The 22,947-nt window shown below is 42.7% G+C and overlaps 1 protein-coding gene and 1 long non-coding RNA gene across 3 annotated transcripts in view; one reads left to right on the top strand and one right to left on the bottom strand.

Annotated features, from left to right (window-relative positions):
• Nucleotides 1-5,349: 5,349 nt before the first annotated feature.
• LOC136794741 (uncharacterized) lies at nucleotides 5,350-7,196 on the bottom strand. 2 transcript variants are annotated; one of them, XR_010841899.1, is made up of 3 exons: nucleotides 6,939-7,196; nucleotides 5,880-5,933; nucleotides 5,350-5,769 (listed from the first exon to the last, which is right to left on the bottom strand). It is a non-coding gene; the product is annotated as an uncharacterized lncRNA (long non-coding RNA). The 2 variants fall into 2 exon arrangements; XR_010841900.1 differs by lacking the exon at nucleotides 6,939-7,196 and adding an exon at nucleotides 6,471-6,545 and having other exon boundaries at nucleotides 5,694-5,769.
• VAV3 (vav guanine nucleotide exchange factor 3) overlaps nucleotides 6,546-22,947 on the top strand; it is a 412,985-nt gene continuing 396,583 nt past the window's right edge. The window contains exon 1 of the mRNA XM_067041064.1: nucleotides 6,546-7,046. Coding sequence (XP_066897165.1) covers nucleotides 6,843-7,046 — 204 coding nt within the window. The 5' untranslated portion in view covers nucleotides 6,546-6,842. The remainder of the gene's footprint in view (nucleotides 7,047-22,947) is intronic.

The following is a 22,947-nucleotide window of genomic DNA, read 5'->3' as shown; positions in this document are numbered from 1 at the left end:
ATCACTCCCGTCTTGTCAAAATGAGTCTGATGATCAAAAAAGATACCTACAGGTTTTCTAAACCACAGTGTTTCAAAACCTGATGTTAGTCTGAAGCATAACAAAACACAACAAAATAAAACAAAAGGGTTATATTAGAAAAGAATAAATGGAATGCTTAACATTTTAAAAATTAAAAAAATAGAATATTTAAGAATAAAAACAAAGAGTTAAAAATAACATTACTTAACCAAACAGATTTAGATTCTTTTCCTGATAGCTGAATAGCAGTAGGGGGGGAATGTCATTTATGTAAATAATAAAACTGTACTTTAGTCATGAGTTTGCACAGGTGTGGAGCATCTAAAGTTGGTTATGTATAAAGCTATCTCACTGCAGTCTGCTCTTGGGAATCTCTCTGTATAAATCTCCAGGGAGGCAGAATGGCCTCATGTGTGGATGTGTTGATCACGTGTGAATCTTGGCATTAGGATGCTTGGGCTCCAATGCTGGTTCTGACACTTAATGGCTGCTTGCATTTAGGAAAGATAGTTGAGCTTTCTTAGCCTGAGTTTCCTCATCCCTAAAATGAGGTAAATAATTGTACTTACCTCAGAGACGTTGAGAATCAAATAAAACAATGCATAGAATGTTCAATAGCTAGCTTGTCAGTGCTCATAATATCTCAGTAAATAATAGCTGTTGTTGTTATCTGCTCTCAGGCATGAGGTATGAATTTAACTAAACGTTAACTTTTCCAGGGACTTTTCAGTTGTGTGATAATGGATTTCAATTGTTAAAGAAAATTTAAACAAAAATCAGGGGGCTTTTTAATACTCCTGTACTCTCTTCACATGGATAAAGCCAATCAGTCCTGCAGAACTGCTTCATTTTTTCTAAGGACATTGTTGGTGGCAGGAATAAATCTGGGTGAAATGTGGAAATGGTAAAGGGAACTTTAGCCTTGCTGCTCTCCTTTCCCAGCATTACTATCATTGTATGACCTGCATCTTCTTCATCTCATTCATCCCTCACCCCCTCTCTCCCTCTCTCCCTCTCTCCCTCTCTCCCTCCTTTCTTCCCTCCCTCCCTCTATCCCCTACTAGGTGCTAGGCGTTGGAGATGTGACATGAATTAGATACAATCCCTGCTCCCAAGGAGCTCACAGGAGGGTCATGGTGCAGGAACAGGGAAGATGGTGGTAGTTGTGGTGTCAGACAAAGAGATAATTATTCTGCAAGGAACTTAGTATAATGATTGAGATATGTATAGAATTTGGAAACAGGAGCACCAAGGACTTCCCACAAAAGTTTCCTTACCTTGGATTTTAACATTCACCGTCACAGTATGAAGAGCTCTCTCTTTGACAGTTTGTTTATAACAACATGCAAATGAAATTGAAATGTTTCCCAAATTAGATTAAGACCTTTAGTTACTCACAGGAATATATAACTATTTAGCTTTTCCCTGTATATTCGACCTTCTCAGTCATCTTTAAAACATAATGTGTACATGAGTCACAGCTAATGTTTAACAATGGATGAATGTCTAAGCAGAGCTTGAGGGGTACAGCATGTTTAATTGAACCAGATTCTGAGAAGACCCAGCTGAGGTGTAATTAACTTGGTGAATTAAACATTTGGAGCCTCATTCTGTGTGTGTGTGTGTGTGTGTGTGTGTGTGTGTGTGTGTGTGTGTGTGTGTGTCCCCCACAGAGAAAGGGGAAACAGTTGTATTTTCATTTATTTGCACATTAGTTACCTAATTAGTCCATCCCTTCTAACAAAAAGACTTAGGGTCATGTTCTTATGCTCCTTTTTAAGCTGCTTCTCTGGAAGCTGTTTGTGTCATAAATTATTTGTAGTAAATTTATTTTGTTAGATTCTAAGTGACATCTTGAAAAAGGGCCATTATTTTCATTGTTGTTGTTCTTATTACTATCAGGACTTAAACAGGTCAGAAGAGAAAAAAAATCCTGAGATCCTAACAAGATCCTGCTCAGTTGTACTTAAAAATCTTTAAGTTCACACTGAATTGGGAACATTTATTAAAAGAATGATTGTTATAGAAATCCCCGTCTACCCCCATCCTATCTTCACAACGGCTTTGTGGTATTTATTTATTTTTGTTGCATCCGTTTTTATTTTTTTATCATCTTTATTGGAGTATAATTGCTTTACAATGTTGTGTTAGTTTCTGCTGTATAACAAAGTGAATCAGCTATACATATACATATATCCCCATATCCCCTCCCTCTTGCGTCTCCCTCCCACCCTCCCTATCCCACCCCTCTAGGTGGTCACAAAGCACCAAGCTGATCTCCCTGTGCTATGTGGCTGCTTCCCACTAGCTATTTTATATTTGGTAGTGTATATATGTCAATGCCACTCTCACATTTAAAGCAGTATCAAATTACTAGAAACTTAAAGCCTGCATCCCTAATGGTTATGTGAAACCAACCAACATTTGACTGTAGTTGTAGAAAATTAACCTAACAGACGGAGAGGCGGATTTCAGTTTGCAGTATACAATATTTATTTTTTTATGTTTTTAATTCTTTCCCATACTGATTTATCTTCAATATACTTCAAAATGATGTACCTCTTTTGTGTCATAAATTAAGAAATAAATAAGGAATAAGAAATTTGGGTTTCTCTTGGTGGTAGATAAATCTTAGTGCTTTTCTAAACTTAGGAGTTGAAAGAATAAGAAGAAAAAATGGTAAGGATTGAGCGACAACACAGATTCTAGCAAGCAGTGGATTTACGTGGCTCTAACCAGCTTTACTTCAGTCATTTGGTACATTAGGACTGAGGCATAATCTAGTGAATTTTCTAATCCTTACTTTTCTGATTATGGTGTAATTTTGAACATGGAAAGAGACCTAGAATGTGACATCCATCATTTATTGTCTTTCCTGCAGCTCGGGATGCCACCCATCTCATTTCCCATTTGTATAAAGTATAGGGCTGAGGCAAAGATCCAAACCACAGAGCCATGCTGGAGAGCAGCAGGTTGCCTGCTATGCTGGAGGGTCCAGAAACGCTAACAAGACACACAGGAAGCAAAGGACCTTCCTTTTGTGGGGCCCTGATACCTGGTGAAACAAATACCGGTGTGAATACTTCCTGATCTTTTTGCTCTACCAGGAAGAGAGAACCAAGGGAGTAAAAAGGGGCAACATAGCTCACTTGTTCATTCATTTACTCACTCAACTAATATTTATTGAGTGCTTGTGGTGCACAAAGCACCAAGGTTGGTTCTGGGAATTTGAAGATGAATAAGTTATCACTCCTGCCTTCAAGGTGTTTCAGTCTAGCAGGGAGAAAGACATTTAAACCAGTAATTAAACTTGCTAAGGTAATGATTACAATGGGGAGCAGTTTCAAACAGAAACAGCATAGCTGTGGAGGCCAATGAAACTCAGGCTATTACTGAGCTTTGTAACCAGGAGCAAGGTGATTAATGCCTTTGATCTTGGTTCTTTTTCTATGGTGGTGGTGGTGGTGATTTCCTCTAATTTGCAGATAATGTACGTGAAGTGCTCAATAGAGGGCTTGGCAGTCAGTAAATGGTAGAGTGTGGATGTGCTTCAGGTGCTCACATAGGCCTGCAGGGTAGTGGGACCACTGAGTCCTGAGTCTCATGTCACGTGTGCAAGAACGGCTTTCATTGGAACACTGGGGCCCTGGAATGACAAGGAGGTACCACTGACAGAATTTAGTACCCTATCACTCAACTTATCATTGTCATTAGGTTGTAAGGTTTTAAAGGAAGGACCACAGATGACAGCTCAAAAAAGCCCATTGCCATTTTTATTCTCATTTGAATTTCTGACACTAATGTCTTCCACATGACTCAACTTTTGCCACTGAGCTCCTTGTTTACTTGAAGATGCCTGCACTTCCACCAGCCTCCTTCTCTTCTAGGCCTTCCTTATATTTTCCTGTTGCCCTTCTCTCCACTATCTGGTTTACTGTACTTGAGAGATATTATGTTTTGAAGTTATATTTTTAATATATATATTATACATCATATATGTAATATATATATAAATTATAAAAATTTAAGTAAGAATTTATTAGGTCATTGCTGTCTTTTTGTGACCTAAAAGCTATTGATGTTTATTGAGTTCTCACTAAGTGATAGGCATCGCATATCTTGGCATTATATCAGTGCTTCTCAGACTTTAGTGTAAATATACGTTACCTGGGTATCTTTTTGAAATGTAGGTTTTGATTCATTCGGTGTGGAGGTAGGACCCAAGAGTCTACATTTCTAACAAGCTCCTGGGTGATGCTGTCAGTCCATAAACTGCATCTTGAATAGCAAGGCACTGTATCCTTTGATCCTCACACCAACACTATGAGGTGAATATTATTTTTCCCATTTTACATATGTGGAAACTGAAGGTTAGAGGAATTAGATCATTTTCCCAAGGTCATGTTGCTAGAAACTTGCCATGCTCAGACTCTAAACCCAGATCTGCCTCCTGATATATATCGTTTGGGCTTTGGAAGTGTCCTACAACACCCAAAGGTGATCTGATGCTACCTGAAACAAAATTTATATTTTTGTTGACTATTTCTGCCTTTTTTATGAAACTTCTTTGCTAATTTGATTTCTCTTTACGCAGGACCTTGTATTACATAGCGATTCAGATGTGTTAGATTTTGTTTCTAAAGATCATATGTAAAGTTTATTTTATTTTTTAAATTTAAGTTTTATTTTATATTGGAGTATAGTTGACTTACAATGCTGTTCATTACAGGTTTACAGCAAAAAAGTTTTGTATGATTTATTTGCCAAAATAGCAGGTTAGGAAACACTGTACCATTGATGCAATCTGGTTTGAACACAAGAGGAAGTTTCTGGGGAAAGATCAGCGTGAAGAAAGGAAATCCTCAGGCTGATTTATTGTTTAATGCTCAGTGTGCACAGTGTGCTACGCTTGTCACAGGCTAGTGGGAAAGGATGCAGCTCCTGTGCTTAACAGATCAGATATACTTTTTTTATAAAAAAATTTTTTTATTGCAGTACGCGGGCCTCTCACTGTTGTGGCCTCTTCCGTTGCGGAGCACTGGCTCCGGACACACAGGCTCAGCGGCCATGGCTCATGGGCCCAGCCGCTCCGCGGCATGTGGGATCTTCCGGGACTGGGGCACGAACCCGTGTCCCCTGCATTGGCAGGCAGACTCTCAACCACTGCGCCACCAGGAAAGCCCCAGATATACTTTAAAAAGTAATAGTTTGACCTGCTTATAAGATTAACATGGTTCACAATAGAAAATTTGAGCTACAGAAATGTAATAGTAAAATAAAAAATGATCTAAAATCCCACCAAGTGATTTCATATTTTATTTTTATTTTCAAAATTTAAAAGAATATATCTCTAAACGGTGACCCAGGACCACATTTACAGAGAGCAAGCAGCAAGAGCTCAATGTGGCAATATATCGCGATAAATAATTTAAGCACTATTTTCGATTTTGAGGGGCAATGGAAGTAAAAGGGGCAGTTAGGAGTCCCCCCAAAATTTAAGAAATGAGAATGCGCTGCTCAGCCAGCGCTAGAGTTCTGGGGTCATGTTCCACTAAGGGTCCCAACGCTTAGCCCAACCGGTGCAGCCAAGGACTGAGATTAATTGCACTCAAACCCGGGCCCGTCGCCGACGCATGCGCAGTGCGGCCGCCGTGGCTCCGTGGGCGTTTCACAGGCCTATGTCTCTCCGGCAGGGTTTTGTGCTGTCAGCTGAAGGGCTAGGACTGCGACGCCCGAACAGTTACGAGCCTGAGAGGGCAGAAGGAAACCATCTCTAAGTGAAAAACACCTCGCGTCGAAATAGGCTTGGGGGGTGGGGCGGCGGGGAAGGGTTTCAGCAGGCGTCTCCACACACTCACTTTAAGGTGCCAAAACATCTTTACAAGCAACTAACTTGGAGGAACAGGAACTATCTGTGGGAAGAGAATTTAGAGGGTGGAAAGGGGTGTGAGGGGGGGGGGGTAAGGATCTCTGTAACTTTCAGCGTTGCGTTCTCAACATGCCCTTTGCCATTTTTTAAAATTATTTTTTCTTTCCATTTCTCTGGGGAATCCGGATGCCCCAATTAATCCTTGGCACCTCTCGGACCCTTTAAAAACTACCCTTGCCGTTTAGGAGGTCCTAACAGGAGCCCCCACCGGATTACATTGTTCAGACGCGCTCTCCCCAAACCGGGGAGGCGTCCCGGGCGCCTGCGGCTGGGTGAGCTCCGCCAACCTGAGGGGGCTGGTGGTTAGGCGGGGGCCCTGGAATCTCCTTGGCCTCCGCCAACCCCCCTCCTCTCCCCTCCACCCCTCCCCTCCCCTCCCCTCCCCCTTCCCCTCCCCTCCCCCTTCCCCTCCCCTCCCCTCCCCTCCCCCTTCCCCTCCCCCTTCCCCTCCCCTCCCCTCCCCTCCCCCTTCCCCGCCAGGGCCGCCGACCCCAGGCCAGGGCGGCGCGCGCTCTCCCACCCGCGCCTCTGGGGATTCGCAGACGGCAGCGAGACTGGCCGGCGCGCTGGGCATGCTCAGTCGCCCTGCGCCGGGCTCGCGAGTCGGAAGCCTGTGCTCGGTCGCCGCCGCCGAGCCGGCCGGGGCGCACGAAGAGCGCGCGGGACTCGCTGCAGCGGCGGTCGGGCGGCGGCGGACCCGGGCCGAGACCGGAACCAAGCCCCGCGCGGGGCCCCCAGTCCGCCTGCCGCGGCTCCTGCTCCCTCGCACAGTCGTACACTCTCAGGGAAGGGGCCGACCGCGGCTGGCGTCGGGGAGGCGGAGGAACCGCGGCGGCCGCCGCTGCATCCTCGCCGCCTGCCCCGGCCCGGCAGCGTCCCGGAGCCGTCGGGCATGGAGCCGTGGAAGCAGTGCGCGCTGTGGCTCATCCACTGCAAGGTGCTGCCCGCCAACCACCGGGTGACCTGGGACTCGGCGCAGGTGTTCGACCTGGCTCAGACCCTCCGCGATGGAGTCCTGCTCTGCCAGCTGCTCAACAACCTCCGGGCGCACTCCATCAACCTGAAGGAGATCAACCTGAGGCCGCAGATGTCCCAGGTAAGGAGGCCGGCGCGGGCGCCTCCGCCTCCAGCCGGCATCTCGCATTAATCAGCAGGCTAATTTCTTTGTGTAAATGCAAACATCTAGGTGCGTTCGGTTTCCCCTGCCTCGCAGCCTTCTGCTTTGCGGACCACTTCGGCTTCTTGTACCTTGGCTTGAGATGGTTTAGCCCTTTAGCTGAAGGCTAGAGCCCTGCGTCCTGAGACGGTATGAGGATTTCGTAAGGGCTTTCTGTGAAGCGGGAACAGGCTGTCTTAGGGTGCCCTGCGCCTACCTGTGTGTGTGTGTGTGTGTGTGTGTGTGTGTGTGTGTGCGCGCGCGCGCGTGTGTGTGGCGGGAGGCAACGAAAGGAATTTGATCCAGCTCTTTTATAGTAACGACGCAGAGGCATGAAAGGAGCTGATGGGGGTAATTTTGCCTTTAGTCTGTTCTTTTGCTTTGCGTTTCGTCCCCATGTTTTCTTGAAAGCGGAACCATGACATAAAGAGGATTCTAGGAAGTGGAGGGCGTTCCGGTACCGTTATCTGTACAGGAATGACACTGGCCAAAGGGCGGAAAAGGGATCACAACAAGGCGGCTGCCCCGAAAGCCCCCTGAGCTTGTGGCCAGCTGGCAAGCTACATGGTTGGGTTTATAGCTAGTCTTAAGCCATGTGAGGAGGAGCAAGTCTAGTCTCTCCCAGCAGCGTCAGGAGCGAGAAGTTTCGCTCCAGATTTCGCTTTCCTTCATTTAGTGGTTGCTCAGGTGGTGTGGTGCACTCTTGGCTCCCGTGGCTGGAGCCTTTCCTGGAGGTGCCTCTTTGAGGGGTTAAAAAAATGCAACTCCGGAAGGCTGTGTGCACCCTAGAGTAAACTCAAAAGTCTCAACTCAGTGGAATGGTGGTTTCTTGGTCCTGTCAGAAAGTTTGCATGCAGAAAGCTGTTAAACACAAGTCAATACATCTGTTTTCTCTTTCAGAATGTAAAAAACCACTTTCAACTTAAAAGGGAGAGGAAACAGTCCCTTCCATGACACTCTTTACCACTAATCCTGAATGATACAGAGCCTCAGCTATTTAGCAACCAGAACAGTGCCTTTTACAGCGGAACTGACTTTATATAACGAATAATTATGTTTCTAAAGTTAGGGCACACACATTCCTCTCCTCTTGATGTCAGCGTTTCATCAGGGCCCCTCTGCACCTGAAATTCTGCATCCCTTGCCTGTGTACCTTCAACCTGCTGGTTAGTGGTACCCAAGAAAGAACAGGCTTGTAAGTGGTGAGAGCCATATGGTTTTAGAAGTGAGATAATTCATTTCGTACTCTCCCATGATCCTGGGTGGTGACTGCTACCTCCACGGACCACTTAAGTGTTGCCCCAATTCAGGATATCCTGCCCAAGGGTTTAACAGACATTTCCATTAAGCTGGGAGTTGCTACTCTCAACAGAGTTCTGTAGGAAGCTGCAGGTGATTATCCAGTCTGCAGATTCCCATTTTCCACCTGGCCTATGGCCTCAGGATTCCTCGGCCCACCAGCAGGGAGTACAGTACTATGCTCATGTCCTGAAACTTCAGTTGCCCGGAACCCCTAGGGGCTGTTCAGTAAGTTGTTCTCAATAATGAAGCATTCTGGACAGCTGAGGATCTCCCTATTTCAACCTCCTAACCTTTATTTGAATTGTAACAATGGATGAAATTTTTTTTTTGCTCTTTCTTCTCCTTGTAGAATATAGTAGATGTAATTTAATCTTTTTGATGACAAAGGATTGTCATTATAAGCATCATTAATGAAAATTGAGCACATATGCTGCTCTAAGAACTCTGTTCCCCACTGGGAGTACCACAATGAACACCTCAGGATCCTTGTCCTAAAGAAATTATTACACTGTTCTATCATATAAGCCACCAGGTTATAATGAACTAAACAGCTGAATGACCTTCCTTAGGCTGTTGTGCTTTTGGGTTCTTAACCGTGAGCTTTCTGGTTCCAAATTCAGTGCAGTAATTTTCTGTGAGTGCGGGCTTCTCCCAGAAGTGGAACCGTGGAAAGAGAGTACCTGAATATGGTGATGTCTCTTTTTGTTGCCTTCTTGATTCTTGGCCACATTGCAGAGAGATAAGGTTTCTGAATAGCTGAGTGCTGGACAGGTGAGCTTGTATTATAGAGGTTGTCCTTAAATCCTTAAATGAGACTTAGTGCACGTTTTCATTAAATAATTCATTGATGTATTTAACATGCCTACAGTGACCAGCAGATACAATGCACTTAATAGGTGTCCACTATTAGCAAAATTACTTAAAACATTTTTTTTCTGCTATTGTCACATTAAGAGTAATAGGTTACAATAAAAATTTTAAAACAGTTGCAAGGTCTACAAGTTCCTTTGGGCTGACATCTCTATTTCTGCCTCTAACTACTCATATCTTTCTCGGTGAAGGTTCTGGCTGCTTCTCGTTATAAGGCTTCTGTGCCATGAGCTCTATCCATACTATATAGTGAATAACCTAATAATCCAGTGAAACCCTGACATACGTCCCAGCAGACTTTACTCTTCTGAATTTGGAGCTGTCATTACTAGTATTTGTGGCTTTTGCCATGTCTAAGACCCATTCTGTCCATACAGCTTAGGTTCTGTTGAAGATATTAACTTGAAATAAACTATTTCCTTTTAGCACCTGATCTTCTGAGCCAGGAAAAAACTGGAGGCTCTCACTTCTGGGTTTTATGGTATTTGAGACTGTTATGAACAGATGTTGACACAATAAATTTTAGCGTATAGATGTCTTGCTTATTGTTTTTCAGTTTTCAGAAAGAGGCTCTGAATAGCCTTTTTTAATAAGAGTGTGTACCTCCAATGAGTGGGATTTATTCCACTCTCTTTGTTAGCCTTCTGCCTTGTTTGTGTTAAAAAATAATAACCCTGCAAATAACTAAACAATTTTAGGTTTGAATCTTGGAGTCTTGAGTTAATCAATTGTCCTCCAAAATCAAATTATAAATGGGACCCCGATTCTCTTACTTAGTAATTGTTCTTTTTGGCTGTGGACATCAGCCTTTTTTTGGGTCTTGCTATGTTGGTAAGAAGACAATCTTCTTTAGTTCAAAATAGGTCCTTTTTTTTTTTTTTTTTAACCCTGATTTAGATTTGTTTTTATTAGTTAAGGTGGTAAACATTAATCACATTTAGTTACACATTTAACATATTCCTTTTATTATAAAGAATAAAAGTTAAATAAAACCCAGATGATGCATGAAAATCCACACAATCCATGAAATCTGGTCTCTGTATATGCTAGACAGATTTATTTTTCATCTAAAACAGTGTTCTAGCTAGGATACCAAGCACATACATGACTCTGGAAGAGAAGAGCCTTCCTGTGCTAGTTGTACTGGGGGTGCAGAGTGGAAGACTGGGGGTTGTGGACTTGATGTCACTTTTGATGGTTAAGAAGTTCTCCATAAATGCCTATAATTAACCATGGATGTATCATCAATGAAATTATCTCAATCTTACTATTTTGTAATTTTAAATTTTGCTTTATATTATATCATAGGGTGGGAATAACACATTTGATAAATTTACTGACCACTATGTACAGTGTAGGTAAACTTCGAATTTTCTTAAAATGACTTATTCAGGTTTCAAGGGTTCCTTGAACAAATATTTGTTCCTACTATGCCAGGCACTGCTGTAGGCACTGGCATGGAGCAGTAAACAAACTCAGTGGAGTCCCTGCCCTAAAAGGACTTACATTTTAGTGGGGGACAATAAATAAATAAATGATGTGCTGTGAAGAGAGATGAACCTGGGTAAGGGACTTGAGGGAAATGTGATTTGATTTTATGGAAGGTAGTCAAGAAAGGCTTCTCTGAGGAGATGCCAGTTGAGCAGGACCTGAAGGGAGTGAGAGAAGGCAGGAATGTGGATGTTTGGAAGAAGAAAATTCCTGGCAGAGGGAACACCAAGTGTAAAGGTCCTGAGGTAATTGAATGGTGGGTAAACTGAAGGAACAGCCAGAAGGCCAGTGAGCTGGAGGACAGTGAGTGTGGGAAGGGGTGGAAGGGATGAGGTGAGAGAGAAAATGGGGGCCAGATTTTTAGGACTTGTGGGCCATTGTAAGGACTTTCACCCTAGGTGAAATAGGAATCACGTGGCTTGACTTACCTTTTCAACAGGGTCACTCTGGCTGCTATGTTGAGAATAGACCACAGAACAGCCAGGATGGAAGAGTCAGGCTAAGGCCATCATTCGGGCAAGTGGTGATGGCGGCTCTGACCAGAGTGATAACAGGGCAGGTGGTGAGAAGGAATCCATCCCTAGGTATATTTTGAAGATAAAGCCAGCCAGGGTTTATTGATGGAATCAGATGAGCAGTATGAGAAGAAGAGAGGAGCCAGGAATGAATCCAGGGTTTCTGGCCTGAGGAATTGAACTGATGGAGGTGCCATTTACTGGGATGGAGAAGATGGGAGGAAGAAGAGTTTTGGGGGTTGGGGGTAGGGAGAGCGGGAGGACAGTCTGGAGCTAGTTATGTCTGAAATGCCCAGCAGGCATCTAGATGCTGAGCAGGCAGCTGGAGAAGTTGGAGATGGAGAGGAAAAGTTTGCAGTCATCAGGGTATAGGTGGTATTTAAAATCTTGGCACTGGATGATAACACCTAGGGAGTAGTGTAGGAAGAAAAGATCAGATGCGTGAGCCATGGGGCCTGCCCATGTGTCAAGGGTAGAAAGATAGGAACCTGTAAGGAGTTGGGAGGGAATGGCCACGGGGAAGGAGAGAAGTCAGCAGAGTACGGTTCTAGCAAACCAGGTGAATAAAGTGTTTCTAGAAGGAGTGATTAGACATGTCAAATGCTGCTCTTCAAGTGAAAAAAGGATTGAAGATAGAACATTGTTTTAAGCAATATGAAGTTCTTTGGTGACCTTGGCAAAAACAGATTTGATGTGCGATGGGCAAACCCTCCACTGGAGAAGAGGGCAAATGGGAGAGGATCTAGACCACGAGTATAGACATGTGTTAGGGGGTGATTTTGCTGTGGAGAGAGCAGATAAATGGGGTAGTGGCTAGTAGGGGAAAAGAGATCAAGAGGGTTTTCTTATACAGAATTTTTATTGAATACCTATTATAAGAACTCTTTTAGATTTAGACAAATTTTATCATATGGCACACTTGTATATATGTGTATGCGTGGGAAAAATATGTATGTATATAAGAAAATATAAATGAAATATATTTAATGTGTATTTTCCGCGGAGCACCATGTGTTGGTGATGCAGCATTTCTAAAAGAATTCATCACTTTTGTCCCCAGGATTTACTTCCAAGCTCCTAACACACAGTTGGGTTTTTATTGCTGTTACTACTTCTTAAAGTTAAAGAGAGCTTTAGTTCTGCTATAAATAACTGTACATTGTTTTAAAACTATGATTATATGAGTTTTAGTGTTAAGGTGTGCTTCCCAAATGCATGTCTGCATCCTCCCCCCACCCCTGCCCCAGGTACTGCAGTGTGAAGATTACTGGGTTATACGGAAGAGAGAAAAAAGGCTGTCATTGTCCAAAAAGAGTGGTGTGCCAGTTATATTTTTAGCCAGTCAGTTCAGAAAATAATGTCATTATTTAACCTTTCTTCTCAGGAGTCAGTAACCTCTTTGCCATTTGTTGGATTATTCTCTTGGCCAGCATAAATTTAAACTTGACACCGATCAAGATCTTTTCATGTGAAGTAGCTCAGGCATCTTAAGCACTTGTTCTGTCTGCATACTTGATGGCTTAACCTGGGCTCTTGAGGAACCAGAGCCTGGGATAAAGGATTGAAGTACTGAAACTTTATTGGTGAGGTGCAATCCCATGGTTGTCAGAGTGAACAAAGTGAGCAAGTGCCTTTTTTTTTTTTTTTTTTTAAGATGGGGAAAATTACATCATGTATGTAATGCAGATAGGATTGATCCAGTATAGATCACCACTGATTTCCTAATTTTCAAATACAACATACTCTTTTTAGATTATTTTTCTTAAACTCACAGTGGGAATTTACATTATTGACTTTTCCTTCCGTCCTGTAGCTCTTAACTCTCATCACACTATACTCTCCTGGTTCTCTCGTACCTTTTAAATATTTATTTATTTATTTATTTGTCTGGGTGGGGTCTTAGTTGCAGCACGTGGGATCTTCGTTGCGGCATGTGGGCTCAGTAGTAGCGGCACTCTGGCTTAGTTGTCCTGTGGCCTGTGGGATCTTAATTCCCAGGGATCTTATTTCCCAGGAATCGAACCTGCATCCCCTGCATTGGAAGGCGGATTCTTAACCATTGGACCACCAGAAAGTCCCTCTTGTACCTTTTGTATTCCTTCTCAGCTTCCTTTGCTGGCTTCTCTTTAAACATACCTTAAGAATTTTAGGGTTTTCTCCTTCGTTGCCTTTTTTCGTATCCTTTTCCCTGTATCATCTCATGACACTGTGGCGTTACCTCCTTTTCATACCCTGATGGACCGCACGTTCATGGTGACAGCCTATATCTGCCTGTTTTATGCCCCCACCTCTGTGGTTACAGCTACTGCTTGGATGGAGGGATGAAAATCACATGATCAGAGTTCACTGTGGAAAGTTCACCGATAGTAGAGTGAAGGATGAATTGGATGGGGTGGAGCTGGGCATGAGAAAGACTCCTGCTGAAGTTCAGTTAGGGGAGGAGGAGGCCAGTGGATGCAAGGCCAGAGAAGGGGTTGGAGTGGAAGGATGGGGAGGAATGAGAAAGATGAGAGAGAATGAAGAGTTGTAATGCACCAGACTTTGGGACCTCTTAGGTGCAGTACTAGTGGAAAGTATCTGGGATGAGCCTCAGGTTTCAGGCTTGGGTGACTAGGGGGATAGAGAGGAGGTACAGATGTCAAAGGGAAAGGGGCACAATCAGTTTTGGATGTTGAGTTTGAAGTTGTTACTAGTTACCTTCCGTATTCTGTTTCAAGCATCCTACTCTCTTACTAATCCTTCCTTTCTGGATTATTCTACTAATAACTAAAATTCAACAATCTTTTGAACTGTTGGTCCCACCACCTCTTCACTGCCTTCGTGTCTTCATTTCCCTCCTACTCAGCTTAAATACCATGGTCATTATAGTTACTTCCTTAGCTTCTCTTGGTTGGTGATACTCATTTGGGTAAAATATAACCCTGGTTAAATCAAGCTCTCTACTTACTCCCTGCCTGCAATTCAGCTGCTGAACCTGATGGATGGAGGAAAACCCGTACCACCTGAGTGCTCTCACTTTAAATTCACGATCCCTAACCTCAGGTGGGCGCCTCAGGCAACTCAGCCATCTGAGTGCATGTCTCTAGACCAGACATTCTTAAAGTATGATCTGGGGGCTTCTGATAGTCCCTAAAATGCTTTTAGGGGTTCCCTAAGGTCGAACATTCTTTTAATAATATTATTAAGACACTGTTTGCCTTTTTTTTTTTTTTTTTTTTTTTTTGCGGTACGCGGGCCTCTCACTGTTGTGGCCTCTCCCGTTGCGGAGCACAGGCTCCGGACGCACAGGCTCAGCGGCCATGGCTCACGGGCCCAGCCGCTCCGCGGCATGTGGGATCTTCCCGGACCGGGGCACGAACCTGTGTCCCCTGCATTGGCAGGCGGACTCCTAACCACTGCGCCACCAGGGAAGCCCACTGTTTGCCTTTTCTCACTCTTACTTTCCCACGAGCGTATAGTGGAGTTTTCCCAAAGCTACGTGCTGCTGACCTGTGATTGTGTGTTTTAAAGATTTCTCATTTTAGAATTCCAATATGTTAGGTGTTGATAGATATAACCCCTATAAATAAAAGCTGCTGAGGATTCTCACTTGTTATTTTTTTAGGAGTGCAAAGGGGTACTGAGACCAATTTGAAAACTGCCCTAGACCGTTCAATTTCTGACTCTCCCAGATGCCTGTCTGGTACCTTTTCTTCTTGAACCTGCATCTTCATTCTCCCTCTCAGCTGGTGATCTTGCTTCCAGTTCCACCGAGAAAACAGACATAGTCAGAGGAGAGCTTCCTTAGGCACCCACCTTCCCGCATCTTGCCTGTAGACGATGCTTTCTGTCCTCTTCTGTGGGTGAATTATCAATGCTCCTAGCAAAGGCCAGTTCCTCCTTCACTCTATCTCTGTGCTTTCCTACATCTTCCGTTCTCTCTTGGATCTTTTTGTTTGCATGCACAGGATACATTTTCAAGGTAGAGCCACAAAGACTTGCTGATGAGCATTGGGTATGATGGAGAGTGACTAAGGACTCCTAAAGTTTGACCTGAACTACTGAGGCAGGTCAGTATAACCTCCTTATAACTGTTCCCATGGACCATGGGATACAATCCAAGCTCCTTGGTAAGCATTGCAGGGACCCGTGGGCTGGTCCTGCTTCATGTCTCAATCTCAAAGCCCTTTCAACTGTGTGCTCCTGACCTTTTCGTGGCTTCTCAGATGAACTGTGCTGCTATTGCATTTGCCTGTTCCTCTAGTTGAAGGGTCCTTTCTCATTAGCCTGAAGGAAGACTTGGTTCAAGGGCCCTTTGCAGTGAGGGCCCTTGACTAACTCCTTCCGCGGGTGTGGCTGATCACTTACTACTTTGTGCCACGCTGTATAGTGTACATGGGTGGAGGGCAGCATTCCTTACCATCTTTTGCCACCTTTTTCTTCTCTCTCTCCCTTCCAGGCTGTGACCTGCTTGAGGCTATCATAGGCTTTTTCATTTATATACATCTCTAGAATTTGACCCAGGGACTCATATGAAACACACATACATAAGTAGGCATTAATGAAACTTATTGAAAATGATAACTCTTAGTTTACTACCTTGTCAAACACACCTATATAAAATTTAATAAGATGTGCTAAGCACTGTCATTAAAAACCAAAAACATCTGTTCTTTAAGTGGCATTACTAGTAACAGCAGATAACATTACTCTGCTACTTAGCACCTGAGTGACTTCCAGAAAGTGGCTGAACCTGTCTGTTCTTCAACTTCTTCATCTCAAAAGCAGGCGTGAGAAAAGAACCTACCTCCTGGAGTGGTTGTGAGGACTAAATGAACTAATTATCCCTATGCTTGGCACATAACAAATGCTCAGTAAATATTTACTACTTTTACTACAATTATTACTACTGTTTCTGCAGAAACACTCCAGGCAGTGTGTTAACACCTTCCTTGCATTATGTCATCCAGTCATCACAACACCATGAGATGGGCACTGATATTCATCCCCGAGATACTCTCCAAGGCTAAGAGGAGTTAGTAACTTGTACTAACAAGTAGTGGTAGAGGCAAGATTAGAATTAAAACATTTATAGTGAACTGAGTTCCTATCCACAAGGCTATTGGCATATCTGAATGTGAGCTGTGAGGAATTTTTCTTTTTTTTTTTTTTCACTTTCTTTTGCTCTCGTGGCATTCCTGTGGAGGAATGCTGTCATTGGTTTTGTGGCTGTTGATTATAGCACCTCCATACTGAGTTGGATATTGAGTAATAATTTTGGTTTAGGGTATTGAATGTATCAACTGGATGGTTTTATACACACTTATGACACGAATCAGTATAAAATGGGAGATAGGCTTTTGACAGGTGTACAGTGGGGAAAGGAAAAAAGCAGATAGAAAAACTAAGGAAAATTAACGAAAGGAAAGGAGAAAATGAGTGTATGCTCGTCCCTTTCGGCCTTTTAACACTGTGCCTCGTGACAGCTGGTCTCCAGCACATAGTTTAATGCCCTACTCTTGAGCAGGGTCAGGACTGCTTACATTTCCCTGGGCAACAGGAACACCATTGTTTTAAATGGCATGTTTTCAAGTGATTGTCTTTTTTTTTCTTTTATGTATTATAATCATTCTTCTTGTAAATTCACAGGCATCTATTGTTAGCTGTTAATTGGAATGTTATATCCCACTCTTTTTTCCCCTGTTAACACAGACCCTGAATGGTATTAAGGACAGTCACAAATTCACATTCTGCCTTTCCCCAGTCTCAAGCATTTACAGGACAGAACCATGCAAAGTGAAGGAAGCAGCTACTTCTGAATTTCATGGAAAAAATATTTTAGAATTGTATTTTATGCTGCTATCTGAATGTGCTTTCAAAATATGTGTTGCAAGAAGTGTAGTCAGCTTTTGAGTGGTTTGCTTAACAGGAAGCCGGCAGCATATGCTGCTCACAGGGGAGTGCCCTAAAGGGTCAATTAATATGGAATATTTAATGAAACACTTGATACTCACCTTCCATGATTTTCAAAGTGCTTGTCTCAAAATAGGTCTGGAACAGCTGGCCTGAATAAACAAGCATCATGCCTCTGTGCCCACTAACGTCAGGAGCCTTTTCCTGGGGGTGTGGTTTAATGAAAAGACTTCAGGCCAGGAGTCAGGAGACCCAGGTTCTAGTCCTAGCTCTGTCTCTGACATGTGACCTTAGCAAATACCTGCTTCTCTTTGTCTCCACCTTCCATACTTACAGCAATGATAGAAGATACTTACATACATGGCAATGTGCTAAAAAGCAGCTAAATATTTTACACATATTTAGATCTCACTTAGGAGGCATTACCTTTTTTTTTTTAAACAACTTTATTGGAGTATAATTGCTTTACAATGGTGTGTTAGTTTCTGCTGTATAACAAAGTGAATCAGCTATGCATATACATATATCCCCATATCCCCTCCCTCTTGTATCTCCCTCCTACCCTCCCTATCCCACCCCTCTAGGTGGTCACAAAGCACCGAGCTGATCTCCCTGTGCTATGCAGCTTCTTCCCACTAGCTATCTATTTTACGTTTGGTAATGTATATATGTCCATGCCGCTCTCTCACTTCATCCCAGCTTACCCTTCCCCCCACTAGGAGGCATCACCTTTCATGAGGAGACCTTTGGGACAAGCCAGAAATGTTTAAATCCCAGCTCTGGTACTTAACTTTCCCAAGGTCATAGAGTTGTTAGTTTCCTTGCTGAGTCTCAGTTTCCTCCTATAATAGGCAAGAAATAGTAAAATCTACTTTGCAGGATGTGGTGAGAATTCAATAATGTATGTAAAATGCCTGGGCATAGTAGTTATTCGGCAAGATATTATTTCCTTCCTTCTCTCCCCACATCCTTGATCCTCATAAGAGGCAGGAAGAACAAGGTCTTATCTCTGCTCTACAGAGAAGGAAACTGAGATGTGCACTGGCTAAAGGACTTTTCTCAAGGTCACGGATAGGAAGTGGTAAAGACAGGACTTGAGTCCAATTGTCCTAATTCCAAATTCAGTGAAGTTTCCTATTCCTGCTACCAAGCTCAGCTGATAGATGGTGAATTGCATGGGCAAATGACTGGGAACATGCTTGGAGAAAGCAAGGCCTGTTCTGCAAATGTAAAATGACATTATTATTTTGCACTGAAGTTTGCTGTATTTAAAATAGAAACATCTAAAACAATGAAACCAGATTTCAGTTATTTTAGAGTCTGATTATCTAGTTTGTGGATTATTGGATTTTTGGTAATTTCAAAGCTCTTCTGCTTTCTGTTTGGTTCTGTTTTCATGGAAATTTGTGCATATGATTGATTGATTAATCAAATTATCCATTTGTCTGCTAAATATTGGGCTTTGTAGTAGATTCTGAGGATTCAAAGGTGAATAAAACTCAGCCCCTGACCCTGTGTTGCTTTTAGGCTACACAGCACGGATTTTACCTCAGACATGCCCTTATAAAACGGGGGGATGGGAAGGGAGACTTGAGTTAGAGTGATGGGCATGACAAACGTTTGGTAGGTGGGTGATGCTTTTTTGGATGCATTGTTAATTTGCTGATGTTCAGGGCATGACGTTAACATCACAGAATGGATTATGTGTGTGCCTGTCTCATGGTATATCTCTCCTTTCCATAGACGTCTGTCTAGTACCTCCTCTTGTGTGCAGGGCACTGAAGGCAGAAAGATACATTACATGGAGTTTCTGCTTTTAAGGGGTTGGGAGAAAGCAGATTTGACCCTGGAGTGAGGCTTTTGCAAGAATGAGAAAGGAAGTAAGTCACTGGATGCTACAAGGCTGGTGCAAAAGTGCACGCAGCTGGGTGAGAGAGATGAGACCCGGAAGAGGACAGACGTGAGTGGTTACTAGAGAGGAAGAAGGTTTGTGAAAGAAAACGAGGTGGGGAGAGTGTGTGTGAGACAGAGGATGTACAAAGACATTCAGACTTCGGTGATGTCCCCAAAGAAGACAGTTATTCTGAGCACTGATAACGTTAGTACTGGAGTAGGGCTGTACCGTTGGCCGTGAAGATGTTCAATTACATCTGCCTGGTGTGTGGCCTGGAGCATCAGAGGATGGCCTATTCTCTTGAATATCTTAAGAGCTGAGGGAGCAGAGACTACAGAGTCAGACTGCTTAATGGACATGTAAAGTAAAGCACGGAGAGCTGGAGGCCTTGCTCACTCTGCTTCTAACCTCCTGGCTTGCCACCTCTCCCTCCCACCTGTCAGAACCTTTCCTTATCCTGCCCATGCTCTTCTGTTGATTGACATTTCCTCCTTCCCTGGTCCTTTTGTCCTTGGCTGTATACTCCAAAGTCCTGTCTGAATCTGTGTGGTCAGCTATTCCACTGTCACCCCCAATCCCCTTCACCTTCTGTGACCTCAGATGGGCCAGCCCGGAGCACCCTTCTCCACAGGCTTTCCTGTTCTCGCGTGTGAGCTGAAGAGAGCTGTCAGCGTCAGCACACCAGCCTGTTTTTACTGTCCAGCTTCACTGTAGCCTCATGCTGTTTTTCTCACCTCTTTGCCATGCCTCATGTCTTTTTGGCTTCCTCTCATTCCCTCACTCAGATGCCACCCCTCTAAAGCCACACTCCCTGAGTCCCTGACTCTCCCCCAGTCCCTGCAAGTTCACCTGGTTCTCATCATTACCGCCCAGCCCTCCTGAGTTTGGACTTGGCCTTAGTCTATCTCATCCACTACCCATGATGGTGACCATTATTACTGTTATGAGAGGGAGCAACTGTTCCAAACTTTACAAGTTAACATTTGTACATTTTTTGACTTTCTGACTACCAAGCGGTCTTGAAGGGAATATTTAATCAATGAAAATGCCAGAGGCAACCAGGTGTTATGAAAACACTGATTCTGAGAAGTTCAACTCTGTGCACTAGCAGTACTTCTTTTGGTTTGTGGTCTGCAGAGCCCAGGGGTGTGCTTTCGTGAACATCCACTGACAAACCAGAAGCTCTCAAGCCATTTTTATCAATTCCCAGCAGGTCTGAGGTGGCATGTGCCCCCTGGCAACTAGCTCATAGTGTCTGCTTATTTTAGTAATAAGCCTTTTCTTTTATGGTAATGTTATCATTCAATTAGTGCAACATTCACTTAATCATATATGTGGTGCCTGACAACAAAGGAACATGGATCTAGAATAGTCCATCACATATTGATACTACAAAGTGTAGATTCAGCACAAGATTATTAAATTCCCTGGCATTTGACCTGCAAATATGAGAAAGGATTTGTTGGCTAGAGAAAATTAGTTAGTTTAGTTCATAGGCAGCCACACAAGAAATGCTTGACTTCAGATTATTTATGATGACAGAGTACTTGGCAATAGAGTCTTTCATTTGCCCATAAACTGTACTTGGAGATGGAGTAGAATACAGCTATTCATCCGCAGTGAGGGGGAAGCGAGAACTGAGATTTCTGGAGCTCCGAATGAGCACCAACATGAAAAGATTTGGGTGCTTCCAGAGACACTGTTTAAGGAAAGAATGTGACATAATTGCTGTTTATCAGTTTCATCCCAGTAGATTCTAAAACATGAAGCTGGATTCTTGAGTGTATTTATGCAGCAGCCCTGATAGTTAAACCTTACTGAGTTTTCAGTCCTTTCGAATATATAGTTATATTTAATGACCTTAGTTAAGAGAAAAGTAGTAAAATTTCTTAAAGGGTTTAATTTTTTCCCTTCAGTGTTTAATACATGATTCACCAGTTTTAATAATACATATAAATTAATTTCTTACCTAGCTAGCACTAAGCTTTTTGGCATCCTTGCCCATTTGATAACTACCTAAAGCCCCCGTGGGTTTTATATAAAATAAGCTAAGTAAAAAAGTGCTTAGAAAAATAGCACATTTTATAAAAAAAAAAATAATAATAATAAAGCCCTTCTCTACAAAGAAGAGGTAAAATGAATGTCTTAAACTTCATGTAAATGCAATAAGCTAAACTTAATTTGTGTAACTATTAGAGTTCCTAGATTCTGACTTCAAGGCTGAGGACTTTTAATTTACTCCCTATTCTACTACACAGCATTGTCGGCCTTGAATACATCAACCTGGCTTTGACTCCGAGTTCTGCCACTGACAGACTTGGGCAACTCTGAACTTGTGTTTCCACATTTATTAAATGAGATAATACCTATTTGCAGTGTTATACAGATTAAATTAATTGAAGTAATGCATATTTTATTTGTCACTTGGAAGGTACTCATAAATGTAGGTTCCATTCCTTTTCATTAAGCCTGTGTTTTGTTTGTTTTTTTAAGTTGAAGGAGATTACAGGTTACAAGTTAAAATGAGAAAGAGGGAGAGATGAAAGTTAGGTTGGAAATAGTAAAAACTATAAATCATGGACTCAAGAACTCGAAAATCATGTTAATCTTGGACTGTGGAGAATGCAGCCAAACTAATTCACATACTGCACAAGGCTCTGGAGAAGGATAGTTTTGTTTGAATCGAGCATTATAGTAACTAAGTTTATTGATCAAAGAGTTATACAATTATGGAGCTGGAAAAGTCCTCAGAGAATTCTAGCTCAGCTCGTTCATTTTAAAAATGAGCAGTCTAAGGTTCTTAATATATGCAATGATTTGCCCAAGGTTACTTGGTTTTCTGAATCATAGCACATTATTTTTCTTGTAACAGAGTGCTAATAATGACCCAGCTCCTCAAGAGAAGCTTAAATCATGTTATTCCTTAAAAACAAACAAATTTAAAGAACTCTTTAAGAAAGATTGGAAAGTGCTTGAGTTCAGAATTTCTCATGTGAAATACTTGTTATAAAGACCTTATTCTCTCCCATCCATCTGTCTATCTACCCATCCATCCATTGGCTATAATAATAGAGGGGAATCATTGAGAATGGGGAATATAAGATCTCAGACTTTGGAGCTCAGAATGCCCTGGGAGAATTGACAAAGCATTGAGAAATGATTAAGTAATAAAAATTGTGAAATCGAAGATCTGTTGCTTAACAGAGTAAATTCTCAGCTATCCAGAAACTTAGCCATCCAGAATCACTCAGTTCCTAAGAGAGCTTGATATTTTGCCATTTCAAACCAGATGACACAAATGTGTCCCACACTCCCAAGAATATGGATGTTCATTAATGGTGACACCAAAACATGTTATTTCTCCTAGGGTTCCATGAAATTTGGAACCGTTTGTTCAACTTTATGTTCCTAGCTCATACCTGGCACAGAGTGAGTGCTCCTGTTGAGTGACTATTTAATGAATCCCTAACATTAGCCTTAATATTGTTTGGACAAGAATGCCAGATATTATTGTTTGCTTCCTTTTAATCAAAGGATGCAGAAAATATAATTCTGCCAGTCGTGTTGCTGTGGAAGGCAGTGTGGTATATTGAAAAAATGTGGACTTTAGCATCGTATTGGCCTGGGTTCAAATCATACTCTACTGGCTGAGTGATGGTGGGCAAATCCCTTCATCTGCCACTATCTTAGTTTTCTTGCTTGTGAAATAGAATTCTTCCTAATCTTCACAGAGTGGTGGGAAGAGCAAGTGAACTCTGATGGCAAAATATCTAGCACAGCACTAGGACACAGTAGGCACTTAGTAATAATGGGAGGCCCTTTGCCTCCCACCCCATCTAATCTTTTCATGATATAGGGCTTTTCCCACAGTTCTTTT

The sequence above is a fragment of the Kogia breviceps genome, chromosome 1 (assembly GCF_026419965.1).
Source record: "Kogia breviceps isolate mKogBre1 chromosome 1, mKogBre1 haplotype 1, whole genome shotgun sequence".
NCBI classification, from domain to species: domain Eukaryota; kingdom Metazoa; phylum Chordata; class Mammalia; order Artiodactyla; family Physeteridae; genus Kogia; species Kogia breviceps.
Note: the sequence above shows the minus strand (reverse complement) of the source record. Positions and strands in the feature narration are given on the sequence as shown.